General features: G+C 39.2%; 2 protein-coding genes across 7 annotated transcripts in view; one reads left to right on the forward strand and one right to left on the reverse strand.

Annotated features, from left to right (window-relative positions):
• Positions 1 to 15488, reverse strand: part of EVC2 (EvC ciliary complex subunit 2) — a 65757-nt gene extending 50269 nt beyond the window's left edge. For 2 of the 3 annotated variants that reach the window (XM_035323578.1, XM_035323576.1), the window contains exons 1-5: positions 15217 to 15488; positions 12357 to 12411; positions 5742 to 5902; positions 5173 to 5223; positions 401 to 587 (exon numbers count right to left, since the gene is read on the reverse strand). In XM_035323578.1, the coding sequence (XP_035179469.1) occupies positions 401 to 587; positions 5173 to 5223; positions 5742 to 5902; positions 12357 to 12411; positions 15217 to 15408 (646 nt within the window). In that variant the 5' untranslated portion in view covers positions 15409 to 15488. The remainder of the gene's footprint in view (positions 1 to 400; positions 588 to 5172; positions 5224 to 5741; positions 5903 to 12356; positions 12412 to 15216) is intronic. The other variant, XM_035323577.1, reaches the window with a different exon arrangement.
• The window catches only part of EVC (EvC ciliary complex subunit 1), a 54263-nt gene continuing 45467 nt past the window's right edge, over positions 15449 to 24244 (forward strand). For 2 of the 4 annotated variants that reach the window (XR_004750092.1, XR_004750093.1), the window contains exons 1-5: positions 15449 to 15674; positions 19293 to 19403; positions 22165 to 22248; positions 22778 to 23010; positions 23943 to 24027. Coding sequence is in view for 2 of the 4 variants with exons in the window: in XM_035323579.1 (XP_035179470.1) it covers positions 15504 to 15674; positions 19293 to 19403; positions 22165 to 22248; positions 22778 to 23010; positions 23943 to 24027 (684 nt within the window). In the remaining 2 variants the exon portion in view is untranslated. The remainder of the gene's footprint in view (positions 15675 to 19292; positions 19404 to 22164; positions 22249 to 22777; positions 23011 to 23942; positions 24028 to 24244) is intronic. The other 2 variants (XM_035323579.1, XM_035323580.1) reach the window with 1 other exon arrangement.

Below are 24244 nucleotides of genomic sequence, written 5' to 3' on the forward strand. Positions count from 1 at the left end.
TGGTTTTAAAGCCTCTACTCAGTAAAGTGTTTGCTTATTTTCTACCTTTTAGGTTGAGCTAAATAAGAAAGACATTTCAATTAAAATTGGTTGTGCAGCAGATTTTTTAAAAATATCCAAAATGAACAAATACCATCATGAAAGATTCAGTTTTATTTTGTAGCAGTGACTTTTACAGAGTACAAGGGCTCACTTCTGTGCCTGGAAGAGGCAGTTCAACGGTGGGAGCCAAAATGGGAATTAACAGAATTTTAAATTGTAGCACAAAACTTGTTAGAGAGTATTTCACCCATATTAACTAATAATTACAGAGTTTACATCATCAAAAATAAATATCCTGATTTGAACAGATGCTCTTCCACATGTGTAATCAGAGCTACTTCTCTGCATAATTTGTTACCTTGCAAGAATCTTTTCCTGTAAATCTGTACACCATCTGTTGTCTTATTACCACTGTTTTTTTGAACATGTAGGCCGGTGATATTGTCCAGGAGGATAAGATCGGTAATGTTCCTTGAGAGCAGCGTGTTGGTGTTATTAATCAGAAGCCTAACATAGGCAGTTTGAGGATCATGTTCAACATCCACCTGAAACAGAAATATTAACAGTGCAAAACAGTTGTATGTGCATCAACAGCAAAATTTGTAGTCTTGACTGCTTGTAAAAGTTCACTTATTGCATAAGCCAATTTTCTGAAGGCATTCTGAGAAACCTGCAAACAGCATTACACCCAGTTTGATCTCAAACTCCCAAGGAGATTTTAATCTTTGGTATGCCTGGACGTTGCTCAGAGACAAAGGGACATAAAACAGAAGTTGGAAACCCAGTTCCTGCTAAGCCAGAAGTAAGTGAAAATGAGAATACAAATACCCCTGTGACACAGAACTGGAACATAACTTCATAACCAGATTCTGGAAAATTCTTAGCTTTTTTATCATGAAGATGTTTCTTTTGCAAGCTGTCCTCATTGCCAATTCATTCTCTTCATGCATTTTTGTTCTCTAGTTCTCTTTTTTCACAGCAACCACATGTTCCAAAGGGTGCCAGCTGCTTCCATTTGCCCTTCCCACGTAAGGGCTGACGGAGCCACTAGCAGACTTGGAGTTCAAGGCTCTGCTTCCAGTTAGAGATGAAGTTCATAAATTAATATGCATTCTCTAGCAACACGCAGTCACATGACTTTATCTACTTATTCCATTAGGCATTCATTAACTCTCACTGAATAATTACACCCTCTAAATGAAATTACCTTGAGCAGAGTCACTTACTGACCTCTCACTTTTCAAAGTGCCTTCCCTTATAAAATTGTATTCAACCAAAACCGTCCAAAACTCCATCAGGCCTATAACATGGTGGCCGATAACCTAGCCATGATGCTACACTGGTCTTCTAATAATGACACCAAATTAACACTTTGTGAAATAGCCAAAGTGTGATTCAGGGACAATCTTTCTCTTTTCTCCCTCTTTTTTTTTTTTTTTTTCAAAGGAAATGTCTCTTCTCCATCCGGACGCTAGGAAAAATAGTAATAAAGCAGCCCCCCCTGAAATGAGTACTAAAGACATTAATTGTGTCAGAAATCATACAATTTATTGCAGCCACAGGATTCAACATATGTAGTTATGATTTTATTGTATACCTTGACCCCTGCATTTCATTTTAATTCAGCACAGAAACAGATGAAAGTTTCAGACTGTTTTATGAATCGAGAAAAAAAAAAAAAACTTTATTAAAATTATAATTGCTTAGTTTGCATTTTCCTACATAAATGACAATAATTGCATTTGAATAAATCTGTTTATGTAAGTAGCTCTTCTCATTATACTACACTAAATTTTCCAAATTCATTACAGCAAGTTCAAACTCAATTGTATTAAATAAATCTTTTGGGGAAAAAAACAACTACCAGATTCTGCAAATAAATGTCAGCTGGTATAAAAGTAGGTCTGATCATATTGGTGAAGAAAGCTTTGCCAATTTCATACGTTCATATGTCATGAACTAGACCCAACATTTATGAGACTTAAAAACACCAAATGTTAAAAGTGTGATATATTTGGGGCAGATTTTCTCTGTGTTCTGGTTTTCTGAACTGGTGTGATACAGTCAGCACACCTTTCAACCTTTGCTATGCAGTCACAAAGCTAGAAACTTGTTTTAGAAAACACAACAAAATGAAACAGGAAAAAAGCTTCAAAGAAAAAAGCAAATCCAAAAAGAAATGCAAAGCCACAAAGCAGAGGCCCTGACCCAATCAATGAATCAAGAAAGCACACATCGAAAGACCCCAGGTTCAAACTGCACAAGTTGTTAATATAATATTATGTTCCACAATAAGCGTGGATGGGCTTGTGCACACAAATAATTATGCACTACCAAGAGAAGGAGCTGGGAAACGGAGGGAAAATAGAAAGCCTTTCCCATCCTTTACTTTCCCATACCTTTGTTTTGCTCTTCACTGAGACGAAGGCAAAAATTAGGATTTTATGATCTCTTCCCATGCTTTTAACCAGACACAAATATATTTCTTTACATTTGGAGAGAGGAGATGCAAACAGTAATTTAGCTAAATTCTTACAATAGAATAGGCAGAAAAAGTAGGATGTGTATATTCATAGGTAGGTGAGGGAATATGCAGCACTACTCCTCTCCTTCCTTTAGTTAAGAGGTTTAATGCACACTCCCACATACAGTTTGTTATCCTTCTCCAACTAAATTTGCATTTTCTCTTCATTTAATTTAATAAAATTCTTAATTCATTGACTAAATAAAGCAACCCTTCCGAGGAATCAAAAATCTATCGCCAATCTACTGCTATTTTCCTCAGGCAGCCAAAAGGTTGTGTTTTTTGCATTTGTCAATACCTTCAAATACAGGTTTTACTTTCATTATTTCTGACTGGCAATGAATTTTAAGCTAAATGGCAATGGGGAAAATTTGGATTATTTTTCATCCACTGATAGCATTGGATGAAATAGCAAATGAGAATGAAGCAGCAGGTAATCTGGAGAGTTTAGCAGGAGGTTTGACCTCTCCCAGAAAGAATCTCCTCCATATGCCGCTGCCACTGGGATCACTGGGTATCTCCTTTGAGTTGCTATTCCAAGTAGCAACAAGATATTTTTTCTTAAACTTGGAGCAGATGATTATGCTGACAAACATCTACAGGAACAAAACACAATGGCAGCCTCTGACAATGGAGCTAAGTGCTTATTTCAGTTTCCCTCTGCCCCTACAGCTCATGTAACTTCAGGAACATGGGTGAGTGGAATGAAGAACCACAGTAAGAGCAAGAACATTTTAGGAGGAATTGCCTTAGGAGTGAAAGGAACAGAGGATCTCCAAGAAGTTTGAACAAAGATGACATGCAATGCAAGAACGCTTAGGAAACAGAAATGAGACAGATAAAAGTTTTAAAAGCCAAACAGACAAATTTAAAGATTTATTTCAGCTCTGCTAAAGATTACTATCATTATGAAGTACTACCTCAGAAGTGTTCATGCCACATTGTGGAATGGAGTTCTACAGAAACTTCTTTCTTGTGAAAGAATGAGGGACTGGGCCCTCAAAGCATGGGTAAATTTTAAACACCCCAGTTTCAATCATGGTATTTCTATGATTAGATGTTGGAAAAACACTGCCTTCAAGAAGTAAACATATGTCATCTCCATGCTCTGAGGAGTCACTTACAGGTGGTGGGTAGGAAATGTGCAAAATTCACTTTTTTTTTTTCATTTAAAAACAGCTAAAGACAACCATATGGCCAGTCTGCCTCTTAGCAGGAAAGCATCTGTTCAAATGAATTAAGATTGAAGAGGATGACAAGGTAAGCAAAGGGAAATAAAACATGAAATGCATTGCAACATGGAAGACAATTCACATACAGTTGCATAGTTTTCAGTAATTTACAACAGGTAGCACTGCACACATTTTCTGGTAATCCTACCATCTACAACAGACTATCTTTCATCTTCTACAGCAGGATTTCACAATTTTTAATGAGTCTGTATGAGGCTGTGCTATAAATAGCAGAAAAAAACAATATGTAATTGTCTCAAGCTCTTGTTCTGAGAAGCTTTGATACAGAAATTGAGAATCCACAGTGCAAAACCCAGAAGATTCTGTGTCACTGCTTCTTATGCTTGAAATGCTCACTATTTGGCCTCATTAATTATGATATGCAGCTAGTTCAATAATGACATTATACATAATTAGTGCCGTGAGATGCGATGCATATTCATTCTCTGTGTAAATGATCTGGCGCAGGTCATAATGTCACCTCTTCTGTACTGGGTACTTAATTCTCTGTCATCATATGGAACATTTCAGTGGCTGAATTCAGATTTGCCTTAAAGTTGGATGCACTTTCTCTCTCTAAGGGACAAGCATGGTGAACTGTCTCTAATGATAAAAAATTCAGATTTGATTCATCCAATGTTGGAAAACGAAAATAGGAAAAAAAGAAAGGAAAAATAATAGTCTAGGTAGATCTATGCCACTTAAAAATGTAAAATTGAAAGTTTAAAGATTCTTTACAGCAGGGAGGTCTTTGTTCCTCATATGCATTTTATGCAAGCCAAATGAAAACTTTTATCGATTAAATACTGTAGCTGAGTTCCACTAAGTATGCTGATGGTGGCACGTGGGCTTTTCCATGGCTTTGTGACAGGATGTCCCCACACACAGTGGGCTTCACAGGGCTCAGTTCCCCATGCTTTGAAGTCCACACTTGACACAGGTAGGGCAGACATGGGAAGACAGAGGAACACCTAAAAGGGCTCACCACATTCTCTAAAGTTTCTCTCTATCATTACCCAGCCTTGTGACTGATATACAGAATTCACTAACTTTTTCACATTTATACTATTTATAAATTCATACTGAGGTATATAACACTGGTCACAAACCAAAAACCCACTGTAGTCCGAGAAAAGATTTTACTGACTTAATTCAGCTTTGAATCAACCATACAAAATTGCTCCTCTCGCAGAGGGTGCAACCATCTCAACATAAAAATGGAAATATTCCCAAATACACAGTATGGGTACAATACTGTTTCCAGTTTTAAAGGACACTTTTTGAGTACAAGTTTCCTATCAAATTAACAAGAGAAATTAAAAAAAAAAAAAAAAAAAAGAAAACAAAAACAACAAAAATCACCAAAAAACTTACCACAGCACATTTCTGAAGGGTTATTCCAAATCCAGAGGACACATCTTCAGGCTGTGGAGGAAGAGGAAAAGTCTACACAGTGCAGGAAACTATCATAACTCACAAACTGAACCGCAAGTAAAATTATGTAAATAAGAAAATAAGATAAATAATTAAGAAGTATTAATCAACTTCAAATTTAAGAGCTTTGTTATCCCAGCAATTACATTTTTTGTTAGCCCAAATCTGTTTGAACTACTTATTTCCACTTGTAATTACCAGTATCTTAATTGACATACGCATCTTTTGGCTATCAGACTTCCCTAAGTTCATTAGACTATATGGATACAATTCATTATTACGTGTGTATCAGAGTTTACACAGCAATCACGTAGCTGTATTTGTCAAAATAATTATTTGGAAGTCTCACAACCAATTGGTATTGCTGAAGCCATCTAAAGCGAACACAAACACCTGAGACAGAATTAGAAACATACTAATTGGGTAGCAAATTCCAAGCAATATCCAGTTTTGATGTAACTGCTTTGATGCTTATAAATACTGTAAGTAGCAAACTATGATTTACTGACCAGCTCATGGTTAACAGAAGACTCTCGTTTAAACAAAATCTTCTTTGTCCATGAAGGTATCAAAGCAAATACCGAATGGCTCCACTGATCATCCGACGCTGCAGAAGTCAAGAGCAGGTCATGGACTTCACTTGCTTGAGTTACCAGAGGCAAGCGCAATGCTGAAAACCAAGGCAAGACTTTGCATTAGAGCTAAAGGTGGCTTTGGCATGGCTGCCACTTGGTGCGTGTCAGCCAGAGATTCCAGCCAGAGATGGGGCTTGTGGTACCTGGTGCTCTGCATGCACACCATGACCAGCACACTCTTTCACAAAGCATTTAAAAGCTAAATAGGCAATGGAGATGTGAGGGTAGATAGGAAGCAGAGATGGGACTTGCCCCAGAAAAGCCAGCAGGAGCTAAAACAAAACTGTGTCCTACCTAGGGAACTCCACTGAAAATTTCTTGCCACTTAAACATAAATCATCTAATCCATGAATTAAAAGGTGTCCACATTAAATCAACTGTTAATGTTTTCAACACAAAGAATTTTACAGCAAAGCATAAATAATTGAAGCACTCTCAATGTGAGTGGCCTCATTGCTAAGGGTGTTCTGCTTCAAAGACACAGTCTGCCAATTAACCATCAAGTATTTCAGTACATAGAACAAAAATACTTCTCAGTTGACTAAGGGTGTCAATTACTTTTCAAATTAATTGGAGTGCAATCAAATCAAATAATCTGCAATTTAGTAATCTGCAATATCAATACTGTCCTGTCCCCCATCTCTCACATTTTTTAGTAGAGATTAGGCCAGGATATCACATGAAACTACAAAAACACCTTTGGAATTGCAATATGATAATCATTTTCATCTAATGAAGTAAAAGCACTTATGACACTAATAATAGGAGCTTATACTAAAAATCAGTAATTTAATCTAATTGTAAAATAGTACAGCTGCTGAATAGAGAAAAAGTGTACTGAAAATTTATAAAAGGACTGTGGGCTTTCTGCGTTTAAAGATACATTTTTGTCATACTTTGCAAAATAGTTTTAATTTATTCATATGAACAAAAACTAATCAAAAAGCAAAGATTTTTGGCAAATGACACTTATGTAAGCTTTTGCTTTTTTCTGACAATCTCAGAAAAATGAGAAGCTTCATGTTTTTGGAAAGGCACAGTTCTGTTGGAAGAACGATACAGAGAAACACTGTCAGTTGTAAATGTAAAAGACATGCACAGAGCACTGAGAACTAGATGCTTAGAAAAAGGTCCTATGAAGTGCCTTGAGGCATTGATGGGTTTCTGTTAACATAATGAATGAGATGCATTCCTGCTGCTTACAGAACCCAGATGGACATGCACACCTCAGGGACCTTCACTGTCTTCCCATGGAGGAATAGCATGCTTTTAATTTGGGAGAGTGTGGTTTATACTGGATAAAAATGTAGTTATTACCCACCAGGAAAAGCTACTTGTTTATATTTTACAATTAGCTTTAATTCGCTTCCCTAAATTTCACTTACACACTTAAACCATTATTACAGAGTGAAACAAACTCAGAGTAATTTAGGGACCGTAAAAATAACAAGGAAAATTTGGTGAAGAGAACAGTGGTATGTAATTACAATACCAAATGCCTGCATACCTTTTGAGTTAGTATTTTTCAAGGGTAGTCATGCATGCTGCATTTCAGTTTCGATACTAAGCAACAGCCCGAAGCACTCAGAACACCACCAGTGCTGAACTGACATGCTGGCCACCAGTCTGAGCCCACCTGGACACTGCACTCCCCAGCAGATCAAGTATGATGCCTAAAATGGCTCTAAACCTACGTTCTGACAACTGAATCATGCCTCTTCTTAGTTTTGTATGGATACAACCAAACACTGAAAGGATTCATTTCATATTTGCTGTGCCTCTGAGATGTTAATTCCATTGCCACCTTATTCCTGTGGATGTAGGAAATCAGCTCTCCTTTTCATTTTCTTGCCAGACTACCATAGATGAACTTTCCCTTATAATAAACAGAAATTCTAATTGAAGACATGAAGCAGCTTCTTAGAGCTTCAAAAGAGTCAGAAGTTAATACAGAAAAACATATGGGCTTTGCTGAACAACTACTGCCTTGAAAGTGCTTCTTGTTTAGCAGATTACTTCCTTCTGTATTTCCTGGGAGGGAGGTTAGTCAACAAGAAGGGGGGTATTTGTTTCATGAAATATCTTTTGTTTTTGTGCCCAGTGTAGCAAGAGATCTCTCCATCATTACACCCAACTGTACTTTCCATGTGACAGCAAATCCTGATATTCCCCTCTGGGGACCACCAAGTCCATAGTAACCAATTTGATTAACTGATCATGTTCTTTGCCTCTGAATAAATCTCTGGATTATTAATTATACATGATGACTGTTTTCAAGTTGTGCTTTGTCATCACTTACAATCCTGCAATAATGTGGCTAGCTCCCAGAATAAGTCTCCAGGCACGTTACTTGGCTGCTCCATCATTGGTAATGAGAGGTTGGGGATTTTGCAGATTCTTGACATTATGCTAAGCAGCCTCAATGGTGATGATGATTACAAGGATACTTCTGCAAATTCACTTGTACCTTTCCAGCATTTAGTGGAAGGCTTTGCTCAAGAAGATACTATCAGTGTGAGGTATGTACATAATGCAACACGTGCCACTGCCTCGCTCCAGATTTTTTCTCATCTTTTTTATTTATTTTTAACAGCACAGGCTGTTTGCTAATACCCTGGTCTCCCTTGCTGGTAAAGCAGCACTATTCTATCTCACTATTTTTTGTAGTATCAAATGTCAGTTTAAAAAAATACTCTTTTCCTGATCCACAAATATTTATCTGTCACTAGAACATTACACATGCCTCAGTCTAGCTGACCTACAAGAACACAACTGCTTTTCCACATAATTCATTGAATACTTGTAACCTCAAAACAACATAACTGTATTTATCAATTAACCTTGACAGGCGATTTTCAGACTTGTCTCTTTTCAGACAAGGTCTAGATGGATTACAGATAGCTGATCATTGCTTGAAAAGCCAGACACTGAACACCTGAGAAAGGATGCTACAGGCATAACACATTCTGAGGTTTTCAAGTTTATCCTAGATTTCTGTTCTGAAATTGTTTTTGTTAAAAGTAATCTACTTGTCTGAGGTCTGATTTGTCTGGGGTTGGAAAATACAAAATACTAACGCTTGACTCCTGAGGCCTTTCACTAACAAGCATCGAGCTTTCTTTTTGATACCCTGCTGTTCAGAAATGAGAGCACAGCATTGTCAATGCCTCTTCAGAGGTACATCCCAGTCCCTGCACTGGCTCTGCACTCTCTTTATTCCTTCTACTCTCTTTTCTTATAGTTTTAATCTTTGCCACTTTTCTGGCTGTTTTCAAAAAGAAAGAAAAAAAAAAAAAAAAAAAAAAAAAGACATTATTTGAGCTGCATGGTCTTCACTTCCATTAGTTCCTAGATGGAAGCTATTCCCATTCCTTTTTGAAACAGGAGCTTTGTTAAGCAGAGGAACAGTTTCAGCTGCACAGCCCAAATCTCAGCCCAGATTGCCAGGCTGCTGCTGGGTGCACCCAGGTACAGCACCTCAGGCCAAAACATTTCCCAGCAAGCAAAGCAGCAGGGCATGAGGCTTCATTGGGGGCTTTTCTGTAAACATCCCCAGAGCTGTCAAATCAAACAGTCCATCAAAGAAAGCCAGTAATTTCACTTTTTTTTTTTTTTTTTGAGATGTGAGAAAATATAACTGTCTCCAAGATGAAATTTTCTTTGTTTTCCTTAATGACATAAATTAAACATTCCACACATTTACAGTCTACGATGAAGTTGTTAAATATTTTATCTTCCTTTCATCAGCATGTTATTAAAATATTTTCTCATTATTTAATCCTCCATAAAACAAACAGAAACAGACATACCAGAACCCTGTCTTAAATTGCATATTGCTAGATAATTACTGGCACTGGTAGGTTGGCTTTGTATTGAATTACCAAACGAAAATATGAAATTAAATATTAATGTAGTTGAAACAACTGGAAGATTGTCATAATATTTTACCACACCAATATTTTCCTGTTACATTCACTCAGTCCCACATAGACAGTGTCACAACAATAGAAAATGAGAAGTGCACAATTGATCAGCACAGTCTCAAATGCAAAACCAGATCAGAACAACCATTGAGCGCTGCTCAATTTTCTTTGCTGTACCCCCAGGCAGTTATTTGCCAACTCCTTTGCTTTGCATGGTGATCTGCTGTTTTGGACTTCTAGCCACCATAGTCAAACCAAACACAACAAACACACTTAGCGAGGAGAAGACTCCTACTACCACCTCTCATCACATTTGCTTGCTGCAAATTACAAAGAGGATCCAACGTGGTACAAAATTCACCTACAGTGTGAAGTCTGTGCTGATGAGGGATGTGTTCATATTGGCTGGAGATGGAAGAATAGGTATGCAAGAAAAGAAATTGACCTCTGTGATCAGTCCTTTGCTAAGAAGTTAGTTTTGAGTAATGACAAGGACCTTCAATGTTAGGTTCAGCCTTACATACTGGACTAAAGAGGCTGCATCCTGAACACGTTAGTGGTGCTGATTAATACCTGTGGACCACCACTGAAAGGGTAGGAATAACACACCAAGAACTATAGTGTTTTATTTGTTCTTGATAGCAGTTAAGATTATTATTAGGCGCAGCAATTAAGTAGGATGATATGAAATTAAATGGCCTTGTAACAGGTTTCCAGCAAAGATTCCAGTAGGTCCTTAAGGCCCCCATACCTTTACAACACCTCCTAACCTGTTAACATACAGTAAGAAAGTGAAGACTGACAAGTTTGCGAAATGTCAAGTCAGCCGTTAAAAATTAATTGACACCAGGAGGAAAAAAGTAATTTAACAAAACATGCTAATTGTTAGCTCTCACAGGCTGTATATTTCAAGTCCCAAATCTGCAGTCTGATTTGCTTTTCACCAAAATTTATCAGTAAAGCTTTGAATTATCTTGCTTTATTTCAGTGTGTAAGAAGAGTTGAATATAGTTGTTTACTATGGTTTTGTTGTTGTTGTTCTGAATTATGTCTTGTCCTGAAAACCAACCAGGATACAAGATCCAATTTAAAGTCCATTCAATTACACGCAACAGTGAACAAGCAAAGGTAGTAATTTACTGTATTCCAGTTTTGAATGCTGCTATTAGCTTTCCTTGTTACAAAGTCAAAGAAACTATGGGCATCAATGACACAAAACAAATCTCCTTTTCATGCCTTGTTTGATAAGTCAGGCCAGATAGAACGTAATTCTAAAAATCCACAATGTTCCCCAATCATAGGGCAATTCTGGGGCTATTTTTTCTCATCTTATGCAGAAACAACTTGAAAAAACTTCTAGCAGAAACTCTTAAGATCAGTGTGCTGTCACAATTCAATACACTGCCATTTTCAATGACAAATGTTTTACACAGTTTTTCTTTCACTGGGAACTTCTTCAGTGGGAATAAACATTCTAGTATATTGATTAAGCAAACCACTAAGAACTTAGCTGTCAATATGTTAAAAATTATGCTTACTAGAATGGGACAATTCTCAGTCATAAACCAGCATACAATTCAGTGCTTGTAGCAGCTCTTCATTTAACATGAATATGTACCTACTAATGAAATGGAAAACTAATCAATCACTAACACAAAAATATACTCTCAAAATCCTCCAATTGCACTACTTTTTCTAACACCATCAGGTTCTTCTGAACTATAAAACCACATGCATTTCCTTTCTCAGTGGATAGTACCTTATTAATTTGCAACCCATCAGAAAGGAAGATGTGAGCAGCAAACATTAAGTCGTATAAATACAGGGGAAAAAAATAACAACAAGAAAGCTAAGCAAATCTGAATTATTTGCTTTCATATTTAAATTAATAAACTTATTTCTACATTAGCCATGGCATAGGGCAAAGAAATTAGAAGCTTCTCACTGGATGACTGCTTCAGAGCGTGTAATTTCTTGGCAAATGCATGTTATGGAATCATCTCCTGGGGAACAGCATCCTCTGCCATGGGGGAAGGGTCTATTACATTGCCCCTCTTAATGTGCTATATGAGAATGTCATAACCTTTCAGTGTACTCATCTCCACAACACTTCAATGAAGTAGAACGCTGTTTATTATCTCCATGTAAAGAACATGAAGACCAGAGTCTCCAAGAAACTAAGTGATTTGTTCAAACACAGACAAAGTCTGGCAGTCAGCCCTCTGATGCAGATCTTCTAAGATGTGACTCCTCTAAGTATAGGGCCACCCTATTTCAATCAGATTAGGCAAAAACTAATGAAGATGCACTGTGTATTTGAGATCAGTAACCAGTACACTTGATACCCACTGTAAACAGTATTTGAACTCGAACAAGATCTCAGGTACTAACCTTAACAGGATGCCTCCAGAACCAGACCACTTCACTTTTTCTCCCCTTCCTTCCTCCAAACTCAGAGTGCAAGTAAAACCTGGGCATGGCTTCAGTCCCCTGCCCACCTACACACCCACCCCCCTGTAGAGTTGAGACCCCCACAGGCTGAAAAGAGAGAGTAAACAACACTTACCTGCCATTCCCAGGCATTCAGTCTCATTTTGTAGCCACAGATCATCTATAATAACCTAGAGTTAACGGAGAAGAGAGCAATTATATAAAAAAAATTGTTTTCATAAATATTGCTTAATTAAATTTTTAAGCTTAATTTATGCTTTACAATTAGACAGAATCCTGTTCTACAAAGCCTTGAGTTTCCCCAAATTAACTAGTAGAAGAACTGCAACATTGGTCTAGAGGCAGTTTGTCGAGCAGTATGAGGCACTGCTGCCTCCTAGCACGGGTTCACATGCTTGGGGCTCAGACTGTGTTCATACTTGATATTACCAGGCTGAGACTTTGCACAACAGAGGAGCAGAAGTGTTTGCTATGAAGTATTAGTTTGTTTTTATAAAATAATTCTTCTTGTCATTTCCAAATGCATAACTGAGGACCCAGGAAAATCTCATCACTAGGAGTCAGCAGGAATTTGTCCATATCGGATGAATGAGTCTACACAGATCCATTCAAAGAGCCCACAGGCTAAAATCTGTAGCTTATGAGACTCCTGGCTGTGCCCAGACCGTGGAGATTGTTTCAGAAATCACAGCTCTAAAACTTCAGTAAAAGAAACCAATGCTTTTAAGGATTTTAATGCCCAGTGTTTTGATCACGATGTAGTAGTCACACAAGCAAGTTCTCATTTAATAAAAATGTTTCCCTGTGGGAGAAAAGACACAGTTACAAATACCAGCTGATTAACAGCTATCTTCTGCATCCGCTGGGTGCGTGTGAGTAATGTTAGCTCTGACTCATGTCAACACTACTGTTATAGTAGAGCGAGTTATGGGCAATTTTATTCTTCACCTGCTTGAGGAATTCATCGTTTTGATCACTGCTGGAGCTGTAACTTTAGTTAACCTTGTGTAGAAGCAGTTCTCACATCAGACAGGACACTTTCCATCAACATAACAGAAAATGCAAGACATTTCTTAAGTTCGGATGCACCAGGAGCCCTGGGTTTTAAGCAGAAAACAAGTGCAGATAGCTAGCTGGGAGACAGCTCTTGTGGAGGAGGAAGAAAGGACAGAGAACTCTGAGTAGCCCTGGGATGCAGCTTGGAGAGGCAGCAGGCACTGAGCTCTTCACTGGGTGCTATTTGCATCTCTCTCACATATCCAATTGTACCGTTCTTCCTGTGTAACAAAATTATTGCATACAAACTAAATTATGCCAGAGATCTCTAGTTCCGTGACTAATTTCTTCTCATTAGTTAAACGATCAATTAAATGAATCTGAGTTTTGACTAGTCAAAACACAAAAACCAACAGGAAACTCCATTAGAAAACTTAAACAAAAAAATGCCTGATTATATATATATATATGCATATATATGTATATTGTCATATATACGGATATACAGCAATAGAAATCTCATTAGAAGGGAATTAACCTTTGCCAGATATTTCTAGAGCAGTCTTTGAAGGAATGCGTACCAGTACAGGAAATGGCTGGAATTACACTAGCGTAAAACACTGATGAAAAGATAGTAAGATAGCCTATTATGTTAAGTATTAACATAAATCTTGTTCATGAACATAAATACTAAATACGACTCTTCTGCATTACATGACATAGGCATTAAATGCCAACAGTTTCTTTGTAAATAAGCCTGTAACAGAAGCAGACAAACACTGGTTCAGGCATGTATAAAGATATGTATAAAGTGTGGCTTGCTAGCTAATCCTGCTTCCTCTGAAATTTATGTACAAATGACTCAGGATTTCCAGAGACACCAGGCAGTCATTCATCTGTGGTTTTACAACAGCACACACAAAAAACTATGGTGTTTGTATAACCATTTGCATCAACTATGAATGACACTACAGCACTCCTTGCTTTTTCTTCTGCCTTATCTGACGTTCTGTCCTCACTACTCTGTGCTGAATATTTGACATATTTCTTCCAGTCTACTGTAGAGTGCATCCATAATACCAGAGGGCTTCATGAGGAGCTCCACATCAGCCAACAGGGAGCCTAGTGCCAACCCTACAGGCCAGCAGTGACATTAAGCATCAAAAGTAATTAATTTAATGCAGTAAAATTGCCACCACACGTTTTCCCAAGTTTTACATTATTTTTTGGAGGAAAAATAAGGTTTGGGGGGAAAAAAAATATGCAACTATTTCCTGCTGATTAGTGTTTTTTGTAATCAAAGCACACAGTAACTGTAACTCCCTTCATCCCACACCACACATTTTCTGGTACTCTTCACATGGTCAAAAGAAAACTGTGCTGGCACAGCCTGCTGGATAGATAACTAGAGACAGAATTAAGAATAAGAGCTGTATCTTAAAACACCGATGGCATCCCTAATAGCAGGCTGACACCAGCGAGCCAGAGTGCTGTTATTTGATAACAAAATCAAATGCATCCACTCAGGAAGAAGAGATAAACGGTGTCAGTGTCAGCACATGGGGTTTTGCAGTGGCCACCGATCCATGGGAGGTTTTCCCATCTTCGATGCCACCACAAGGTCCGTGGTGCCTGCAGGGCCACAGCACCGTTACAAGGGTGCCTGACACGGTTTTGGCTGCAGGGGATACCTGCTACAGCACCCCACGTTGGACCTGGGAGCCTTCCAAGGGAAATTAACTCCCTTTGCCTCAGGAGGACAAGGCTTAGCCACAACTACTCGCAGCACAGGGCCCTCCTGGGGCGAAAGAGATGGGACTAGCCTGCGACGACGGCTGCACCCCGGGATGCCAAACCACCCGGGGCCACCACGCCGGGGCACCCCTCTGCCCTCCGGGGCCCCGAGCCCGCCGCCGAGGCTCCTTCCCCCGCCGCAGCCCCCTGAGGAGGGGCTCGGCTCCGCGGCGCCGCCGCCTTACCCCAGCCGCCGTCCTCCCGCAGGGCTCCCGGGGCGGGCCGGCCGGGGGGCGCCGGGCGGCCGCTCCGAGGGGCCGAGCGGGGAGCAGCGCCATGAGGAGGGCGGCCAGCAGCCGCCCAGGCCCCCGCAGGGGCGCAGGGGCTCCGCGGAGCCCTCCTCGCCGCTGCCCCCAGCCAGGCCGGGCCGCAGCCATCCGCCATCGGTCTCCTCCCACGATAGGCGGGGGGAACGGGCGGCGGGACCTCCCTTTTCTCTCCCTCCCCTCCGGCCGAACCGAGCCGGGGCCCGATGGCGGGGGTCGGGGCGTGCTTGCGGGCGGTGGGGCTGCAGTTCTGGGCCGGCTCGCTGCGGGTGCTACCCGCCCTGCTGGCCCCCGCCGTGCTGCTGGGGCTGCTGCTGGGCGCCGCCGCCGCCGCCCTGCTGTGCCGCTGCGCCATGGGGCCGCGCCGGCGGAGAGAGGTACGGGGAGGCCGGGCGGGGAAAGGGGGCACCCGGGGGGCTCGGGAGCAACTGGAGAAAGGACTTGAAACGACTTTGGGACGGGCCCCGCTGCGCTGGTGGCCCGGCCCGACGAGGGAAGCATCGCTGGGCCCCGGTCCGGCGTCGGATTAACTCCGGATCGGCTGCGGGTGAACGCAGCGGTGGGTGGGGTTACTCGCAACACCCCTCTTTAAAGTGGTTTTAGTGCTTACTCTATTAAAAACGTATCCTAAGTAAACGGGTTGACTCAAAACAAAATACAACAACACTGCTTTTGGTATGTAAACGGGCTGACTCAAAAAAAAAACACGCTGCTTTTGGCATATATATGTTCTGAATAGTGCCCTCCTGGCCTTTATCCCTGAAAATACATTCAGCTGACCCACTAGCTGTTTCTCACAGCCATCACTTCGTGTAGAAGGCTGTGCAGCTTTTTGGGGGCAGTGGAAGATGAACCCCGTCTGCAGAAACTTCCTGAGATACTTGAAAATGAGCACTTGTTTCCATTGTGCAACAGGAGGAACAACTCATTTCCAGAGCAGGAAAATGAACAGCGCAAGCAGAGAGGATGAATACTCACCCACAGCAATACGTTTGCACTGTGGGTACACTCGTAGACATGAGAAATACAGGAGGCAGAATATATTTGACAGTTTGATCAGTGCAAAAGTATCAGGGCTTTCTAAAGCATGTGATTTTGTTAATGACATACCTAGCTCGCTGTTTTAAGCACGGGGGTGTAAGGCTCATACATCTTTATTACACAGTGTGTTTGTTTTGACCACAGAATAACAGAGGTAGCACATACCTGCAGAATCACTACCCGGCAGGTATGTTTTCTGAAAATCACGTCTGGTCTCAGGTCATGTTGGGTTACCTGGGTGCAGCAGTGATTGGCACAGCTGGGAAATTCGGAGCCCCGCAGAGCATTGTCAGCGTTCAACGGGGTGTCTGGTTCAGCTTGTTTTTTAACTGCACCGTTATTCAGCTGTAACTAGCCTGCTGCACGTGTATGTCTGCTGGGGTTGGTCATCACTGAGCATGACATAAGAGAAAAATCCTCTTGCTCCCAACTGCTTTTAAGTGGGAGGTTAGAAACTCTGTTTGAAGCCATGCTCCAGCCTAATAATGGATTCACTTCAAATGCTGGATCAATGCATCCTATGCGAGTGCAAGCCTCTCTGATTCAATTGCTCATTTTCCCTGCCTTAATAGACGGTATCTTTATTGTACTGTCACTACTAACTCAAATATAGCCAAGTACAATTTTATCCTTTATGTCACTTATGTCAATAGGGAATAGAGGCTGTCAGTTCTCTCTGGCCCAGATCTTTAGATGCATTTAGGTGCTTAAATGCCATTAAAATCAGTGCTGCTGCTGTAAAAGAGTTGTTTATTTCAAAAGAAAAATAAACTGCCTGCTGCTGCATACAGAACACATTGCAGGATGTGCAGATTGTATCCTAGGGGTCTGATTTCCCAAATGCAAACAGGGTGACATTAAGCTGTACCCATTCCTTTCACATACTGTCTGCCCCACCTATGCTGTGGAGCAGCCTACTGCATGTATAGCAGTTCTGAACTATTATTCTTACTGTATCAGTTACTATATAGTTGCTACTATAATATGGTAGTATTCTGCCTAGTTACTCTATAGTTACTACTATAATATAGTAAGATGCTTACTATATCATAAATGCTACATTATGATTATAGTATAGTGGTTACTCTATTATAGCCTTCTGTACCCACAATAAAAGCAGGGATATTTTACCTGTGGTACAATGTTGCTTCCCAGGCATCTGAGTTATACGTGCAGTGGGAGCAGGGCAGGCACCTGGAGTACAGAGCATCTGTAGGCACTGCTATAAGCCACCAGCATTTGTCACTCAGCCCCAGTTAATTACTTCTATATATTCAGCCTGAATCTGTGGGACTTGAATGCATGCAGTTAAGTGCCTTATTGGTGTTAGGATCTGTGCATACTGGGAAAGTTTTAAGAAAGCTTTACCATGGTAACTTCAGACATTACAGTGCACTGTAATGCATTTCTATCAATAAAACTCTCCTGTTAGACTTAATGGCATTGCCTAGAGGCTCTTGTGACCCTTTGGGTTGGAGCTTGTCTCATTATGATATTAGATTAGCTTGAAGAAGTATTACAGTAATTACAGTTATACTCAGTTTTATTAAACTTCTTAATGATCTAAAAGGGGAGCTCGGCAGCACTTCAGTTTCCTTTGTAGATATTACTCAGAAGGAGTTGCAAAAACAACAAGGACGAAAATGGTGAGGAAAGGCATGAGATCAGAAATGCTAGAAAGAAAAAAAAAAAAGAATCCTGGAGAAATGAAAATGCAATACAAAAATGCAAAGATGAGAAAAGCAAATTCTGAATGGCTGTGGTGTGATGGACGGTGGTAAATCCAATGTGGCTAATTCCACAGCTGCCAGTCACTCAACCTAAATGTAGTGAACTTCTGGTTCAGGACAAATAAGCGATAAAACTGAGAAAGTAGATTTGTAGCTGTTATTTTGTTATTAGTTGATTTTTAGAAAACAACGTCTTAAATTCAGTATGTCTTAGAGACTTAACACAAGAACATGACCTGTATTATTGAGCACCTATGTTCCAGAGAGGTGACAGAGGCTAGTCGTAAGAAATGAAATCTATTCCAAGGCTAGGCAATTCTCTCAAGAAAATGGACGATTGTATGTGCCAAGTGACCAAACAATTCAAGGAGAATTTTTCCATAAGACAGTTACATGCATAGTGGCTGCAGCCATATCATTAGACTACCTCAGAAAGAAGTTAGTTGAATGAAAACCTGAGACGTAAAAGACAAAAGTCCTCAGGGTAGGGTGGCTGCCCTTCTCCACAAGATCTTTTCCATCACTACAAGATACCTTGCAGTGCTATGTTTGGATGCATTGACTGGTATTGTGATTTTTTGGTCTATGCCAGTGCACAGAGAAGCGTGTGTGCAGCACTTTGTGCCCTGAGTTTGTGTCTGTACCAGAGGCTGTGTGTGTTTGTTGGGGAAGTAAGGGCTGGTGATGTGTGCTGCTTTGGGGGAAGGAAGATGGTAAACATTTTGTCATGGTTAGTTGTTCCTGACAGGAACTTTCCCACACATAAAACTTCATTTAGGAAGTTTTTCCTGTGGCAGGTGAGCAAAAATATTGGGCATTCTTCTTGTTGCAAAAAATTACAGACAATTTTAGTTAACTTGCGCAAAGTATGAAGTTTGAACCAAGACTGTGAGCTTGATAGCAGTCAGGACTATGACATTTTGAGAGCAGATGGATTGATTTGACACATTCACATTCACAAATTTAGGGGTTAAAATTCTACTTCTGGACTGACAAATCAAATTCATAATGTTCAGTAATTTAGAAAAAATGCTTCCTGAATATGTAAAATTATTTTTTCATTAATTTTCAGGTCATATTTTTCCAAAATTATAATCTTCAATTGATATTGAAATAATTTTCAGAATGGAGACATGAGAGTATCCAGGCTGCTGTCAGAGATCTTCCAGGTGAATCTGTATGATGTCAGAGTTATATTTTATCTGTTTTCTCTTGGAATTTCAGAAAGATGATTCCCAGAGACTTCTGGAAAGCTTCAACTACGATGAAAAAGAGCACACGCTCACGAAAAGTAAAGCAGAGCCCTATACGTTAGAAGAGGAGATGGTGCTGGAGGTAAAGCTGTGTTCTTTTTGGTGGATATCCATTTTTTGGATGTACTAATCGGCACATTAAGGGCCTTGTCCAAGCTGTCTTGATTGTAGTGCTTTGGAATTAAGCCCTTAAAAAACATTCAGTAAAAATATAAGGAGATTGAGCATTTTCTTAGGAATGTAACCATTTCAGGTATTCATTTCCCATATGAATTCTATTTAATTTGAGCTACTTGTTTGGACATTTCAGTCAAGATCCTCAGTTCTTGTTAGACGTGGGCTTCTTTTAGTTTAAGGTTTAATATCCTTGATTTCAAAAGGTTGGTGAAAAAAGTTCACACTATTGACATAGGAAGAATTACATAAGTACTGAAATCAGTCCTGGTAGTTGATAATGGATTCTTTTCTGGAGAAGTTTTATTAGAGAAAATTTGACAGTGACAAAGTTGTTTCATCAGATCTAATCTGGAGCAAATACCTTTTCCTAGTGCCTCCTTAGGATATGGGTAAAGATCTGAGTTGGATTGTATAGGTCAATGGAGGGACATAGAATAAATGAACCAAACTTAGTATGTTTGAGAACAGCATCTTTAATGTCTTTCTTATATAGGAAACTCTCTCATCAAGTACCAGCTGACGATAGAGTGCAGAGGTCAAATGACCACAGGTGAAACACCCTCTGATGTCAAGCTGGGATTCAAGGACAAATAGAAAAATAATTTGGAGAAAATGTGGGAGAAGGTACAGGGTTAACCCACTCACTAAAAAATCCAAGTAACTCTTTTTTTTTTTTTTTGTAGTAATCTCAAAATAATCATGAGAGCCAGTCCTACCACGTAGCTTTGCCTTTCACCCAAAGCTGATTTGACTGCTCTTGAAGAAACTAAAAGTTGAGGGTAGAAATATTTTTAAAATGTGCAGCTCAACTAGCTCTATTGTGCATACATTAAATACATACAGAAAGTGTCAGTTAAAGCCAGACAGCCTGGTGCTTAGCTTGTAATGAGGACTGGTTCCATGACAAAGAGAAGATAGACATTATTGTAAACATTTTATTGTTGGTTTAAGTCCTGGCAGGCAATTAATCTTCATTTCAGTTTTCTGATGAAGAATGGTGGCAAACTATGGTTGGTCCTTTTCCTTGAATTAAAGTACAGCATAACAAGTGAACATTGAATAGATTCTCTTTTGGAGTGTAAATCCTGTGAGAGAAATTATGTAACGATATAAATGTATGAATATTACCGACCCTTTTGAAATGGTACCACAGCCTTTAAAAGGTTATCCTTCACAACTGTATCCATTTCCCAAACAAGCTAACTCATTTATAACACATTAAGAAGTAGCCTTGTTATTTGAAAGGGCTTTCTCCTGTCTGTTTGCCAAACTACTGAAGTTAAATATGCTTTTTTTTTTTCTATTCATTTGTTCCAATTCCCAGAGGCTTTGGCTTTTACTGACATCAGATTGACAGTTCAGGAAGAAGCATAGATGAAAAAATGCTTTTAGTTAGGTTAGAGCACTTCAGAAAAACAGATATTTTCATTCTGAGACCTTCCACACTGCAATAATACCACAATTACCGTATTAATAATAACTGTGTATTACTCATACCTGCTGAGAAGCAGGACGTATTAGCTCCTGAATACTGTGACATGGCTTTATGGCTTTGGACTGGAGCTGCTTTGCTTCCAGCCATTTCAGAGCAATGGATCTGTCGGGTTCTATCCCTGAATATGTAGCAGTAGGGCTGCTTACTATGAGCAAGTGTTTTACATGCTGACCCCTTGCTTTTTACTTTATCAGTAAATCCAAAAATGACTTCTGGAAATAAATGAAATAGAGATGAAAAGGTGCAACAATAAAAGAGTCTAATGAATGACATGGTTTGCTCCTCTCTTCCCATGTCTATTTTTAGATTCTATTAGTGATTTGATATTTCCTAGAAAAAAAGAAAAAATCTGTTTAAAGAAAATTATTTTAACAAATCAGATTCTTTCATTTCATGTAAAAAAAAAAAAAAAAAAAAAAAAAAGGTTAGAACAGAAAATCTCCTAAAGCTTGGGTTTAACTATTCTATTTGTTGCATACAGCCAACCAACCTTTTAATTGGCCATGCATAACCTTACAAAACAAAGCTGATTATCCCATTGTTCCAGTGCATAAAGCAGTGGATAGGAGAGAGGAGGAGCACAAAGTCAGACTATGTGAAATAGCAGATTGTGTGAAAAGAATGAATTCTCTATAAAAAGTTCTTTGGAGGAACATTGGTATTTTTTCTAGATTATAGGTGAGGGTTGCACTATAAAAGCTCTTCCTGGAAAAATGACTAGTTTTGTTTAATCTATTGTTTCTTTATTTAAATTGAAAGGCAGAATTTATAGCCATGATGATATCTGTGGAGCTTATTCCTCAGTACTTTCTATTATTATGATTATTTCAGTCTTCCATGTGAAATCTTTACTTGCTGCTTAAAGGGAAAAGAAAGGAAATGAAAATAACTTGTGAATATAATAAACTATTGCTCATTTTCCATTGCAGACGTGAAAAAATTTTGGAGCAGTGCTAATGACAGAGTTCTCTTTTCTGAGTTTTAAACTCTGACCTGAATTGAGTCCTAGAAGACTCTTCATGCCAAAGCTGAAAGTCAATAAGCATTCTGTTATCAATTGGAATTTCTGGGTTATATAACCAAAAGCGGCATGCAATACTTACAGTGAACAACCATCAGGTCCACTGCCATTCTCAAACCTTAAAGTAGCTTTCTGTTCTTTTCCATACAGGAAAATGAGTCTCCTCTGAACAGTAACATCACGGCATTTGCATTAAAGGCAAAAGTCATCTATCCTATCAATCAGAAATTTAGGGTAAGATTTTAGACTCTACTTGTAAATATTAATAACAAACGTTCGGTGTCAAAGTAAATTGCAGAATCAAGTACCAGAAGAAAATTTACTGCCAATCTACTTAATAGGGATCTTTGTTTATAGTCCATTGACTTAGGGCTTATTCTGTAAGGCATCAGCTGCTTTCATCTCCCCCTGAAACCTGCAGTGCTTTACATGATGTCCAGTCAATTTTCACTGTAGTCAAGAAACCTTTTCTTCCCATTAACATTAATGGAGGTTGTATTTGTCCAAGGAGACATAGGAAAAACCCCACAAGGATCTGCCCTTCAGTCAGGAAGAATGCCCCAAACAGATAACCTTAACAGAAGAGTGCTTTTCCAGGCAATGCAGAACCTTGTCAGGATGACAAATGTTAATTTATGTGGAAACACTTTGACTGTGTATGTTGTTTAATTTTTTGCTTGAAAGCAAACACTGCAAATTGATGAGATGTTTATCTCCAGATTGTGTTGTATTAATTAACCTTGTAAATTTTCTTTGACTGTAGCCTTTGGCAGATGGCTCATCCAATCCATCTTTGCATGAGAATCCAAAGCAGGCAGTTCTGCCTAATCAGGTAATGGAGACATCTACGTCAGGCAGCCTGGGATCCCTTAGCCAGGGAGACAAGGAGGACTGTAGTTCCTCCACAACGATACATTCCACAACAAGTGATGACAGATTTCAGGCTCGAGCCTTCCTCAAGGTGACTTGCTTCCCTGAAGTGTTAACATGTGAGAGGTAAGCAGTAAATCTGCCCTTGTGTTTGGTTGTTTCCCAGTGCCCTAGCGGTTTTCAGGACAACCAGTAAAAGTCTGGCATAAATGAAAGACTGGGCTTGTGTGCATGAATTCATCACATTGAGACAGGGTTTTGGCCTATAGCCCTAAAGCAATGGTTGGAGAGACTAAAATGCATCATGCTGTACGCTGAAAGTCAGTTTATTCTTTATGAAATTTGGGGAATCAGAACTTCAGAAAAGAAGTCTCATGAAAGGAATTATCACTGTTATGATAAGGAGATCCCTTTGTTTTGTCTTGTATGCTCAGTTCACTCGTGTAGTGGATTGTTGCTCAGCTGGAGCCCTCTGCACTGTACAAAATCAAGTCACACAACTTGTGTCTTGAGAACAGCAAATGGCAGTGGTCTGTTCTCTTTGTTTTAGTAGGAACTATTCCTGTCATGTCTTGATAATGTATGCTTCTCAGATGCACAACTGATGAGTATGTAGAGCTCATCCAAATGGACTATCAGTTCTATTTTTCTTTTAGCTACACAACAGTGAGATACCCTTAGATGAGTAAGTGAAAATAGAGAAAAGCATATTTATGTCACCTTGAGGACTGAGGAAGGAACTAGCAATGAAAAATATTTTCTAATTGTCCACTCTTATTACAACTGTTTTAATTAAAAGCTTTGTTTTTGCTTTGTTGTAGCCATTCATGCTTATGTTTACCATTCCTTTTTCTAAAGAGAACTGCATCTCCAACTTTGTATGTAGAGATATTTTGTCTGAAATAGAAGGCAATGTAGAAATGAAGTGACTCAGCTGCTGTTCTAGGGACAATGCTTTTAGAAGAATTTAACAATTAAATGAAACCATTATATGTTGTTGCTCTTTTATGTGACCTTTATTTAGATTGATTTTAACACTTTTTAAATCTTTGTTTTAGTTTTGATATTAAGCTCTGCCTTTGCAGTCTTCTTTTAAAAGATCTCATGCTTCTTGATACTGAGCTCAGAAAAGAAAAACATGTGGTAGGTACTTATGTCTCATTTATAGATATTTGATCTGAACACATAAGCTGAATATCAGTTTAGGAAATAATCAACATTAACCACTGGCAAGATTGGAAGTAGTGTAGCAGAGTTGTACCTTTATAGTATTCTGTATTTTCCCTCTCTGTTCTGCATGTGTATGATCTTCACAAAGGAGTAAAATATAATTAAAAATATTGGGCTATGAAATACAGGA

Source organism: Oxyura jamaicensis, chromosome 4 (genome assembly GCF_011077185.1).
Source record: "Oxyura jamaicensis isolate SHBP4307 breed ruddy duck chromosome 4, BPBGC_Ojam_1.0, whole genome shotgun sequence".
NCBI lineage: Eukaryota > Metazoa > Chordata > Aves > Anseriformes > Anatidae > Oxyura > Oxyura jamaicensis.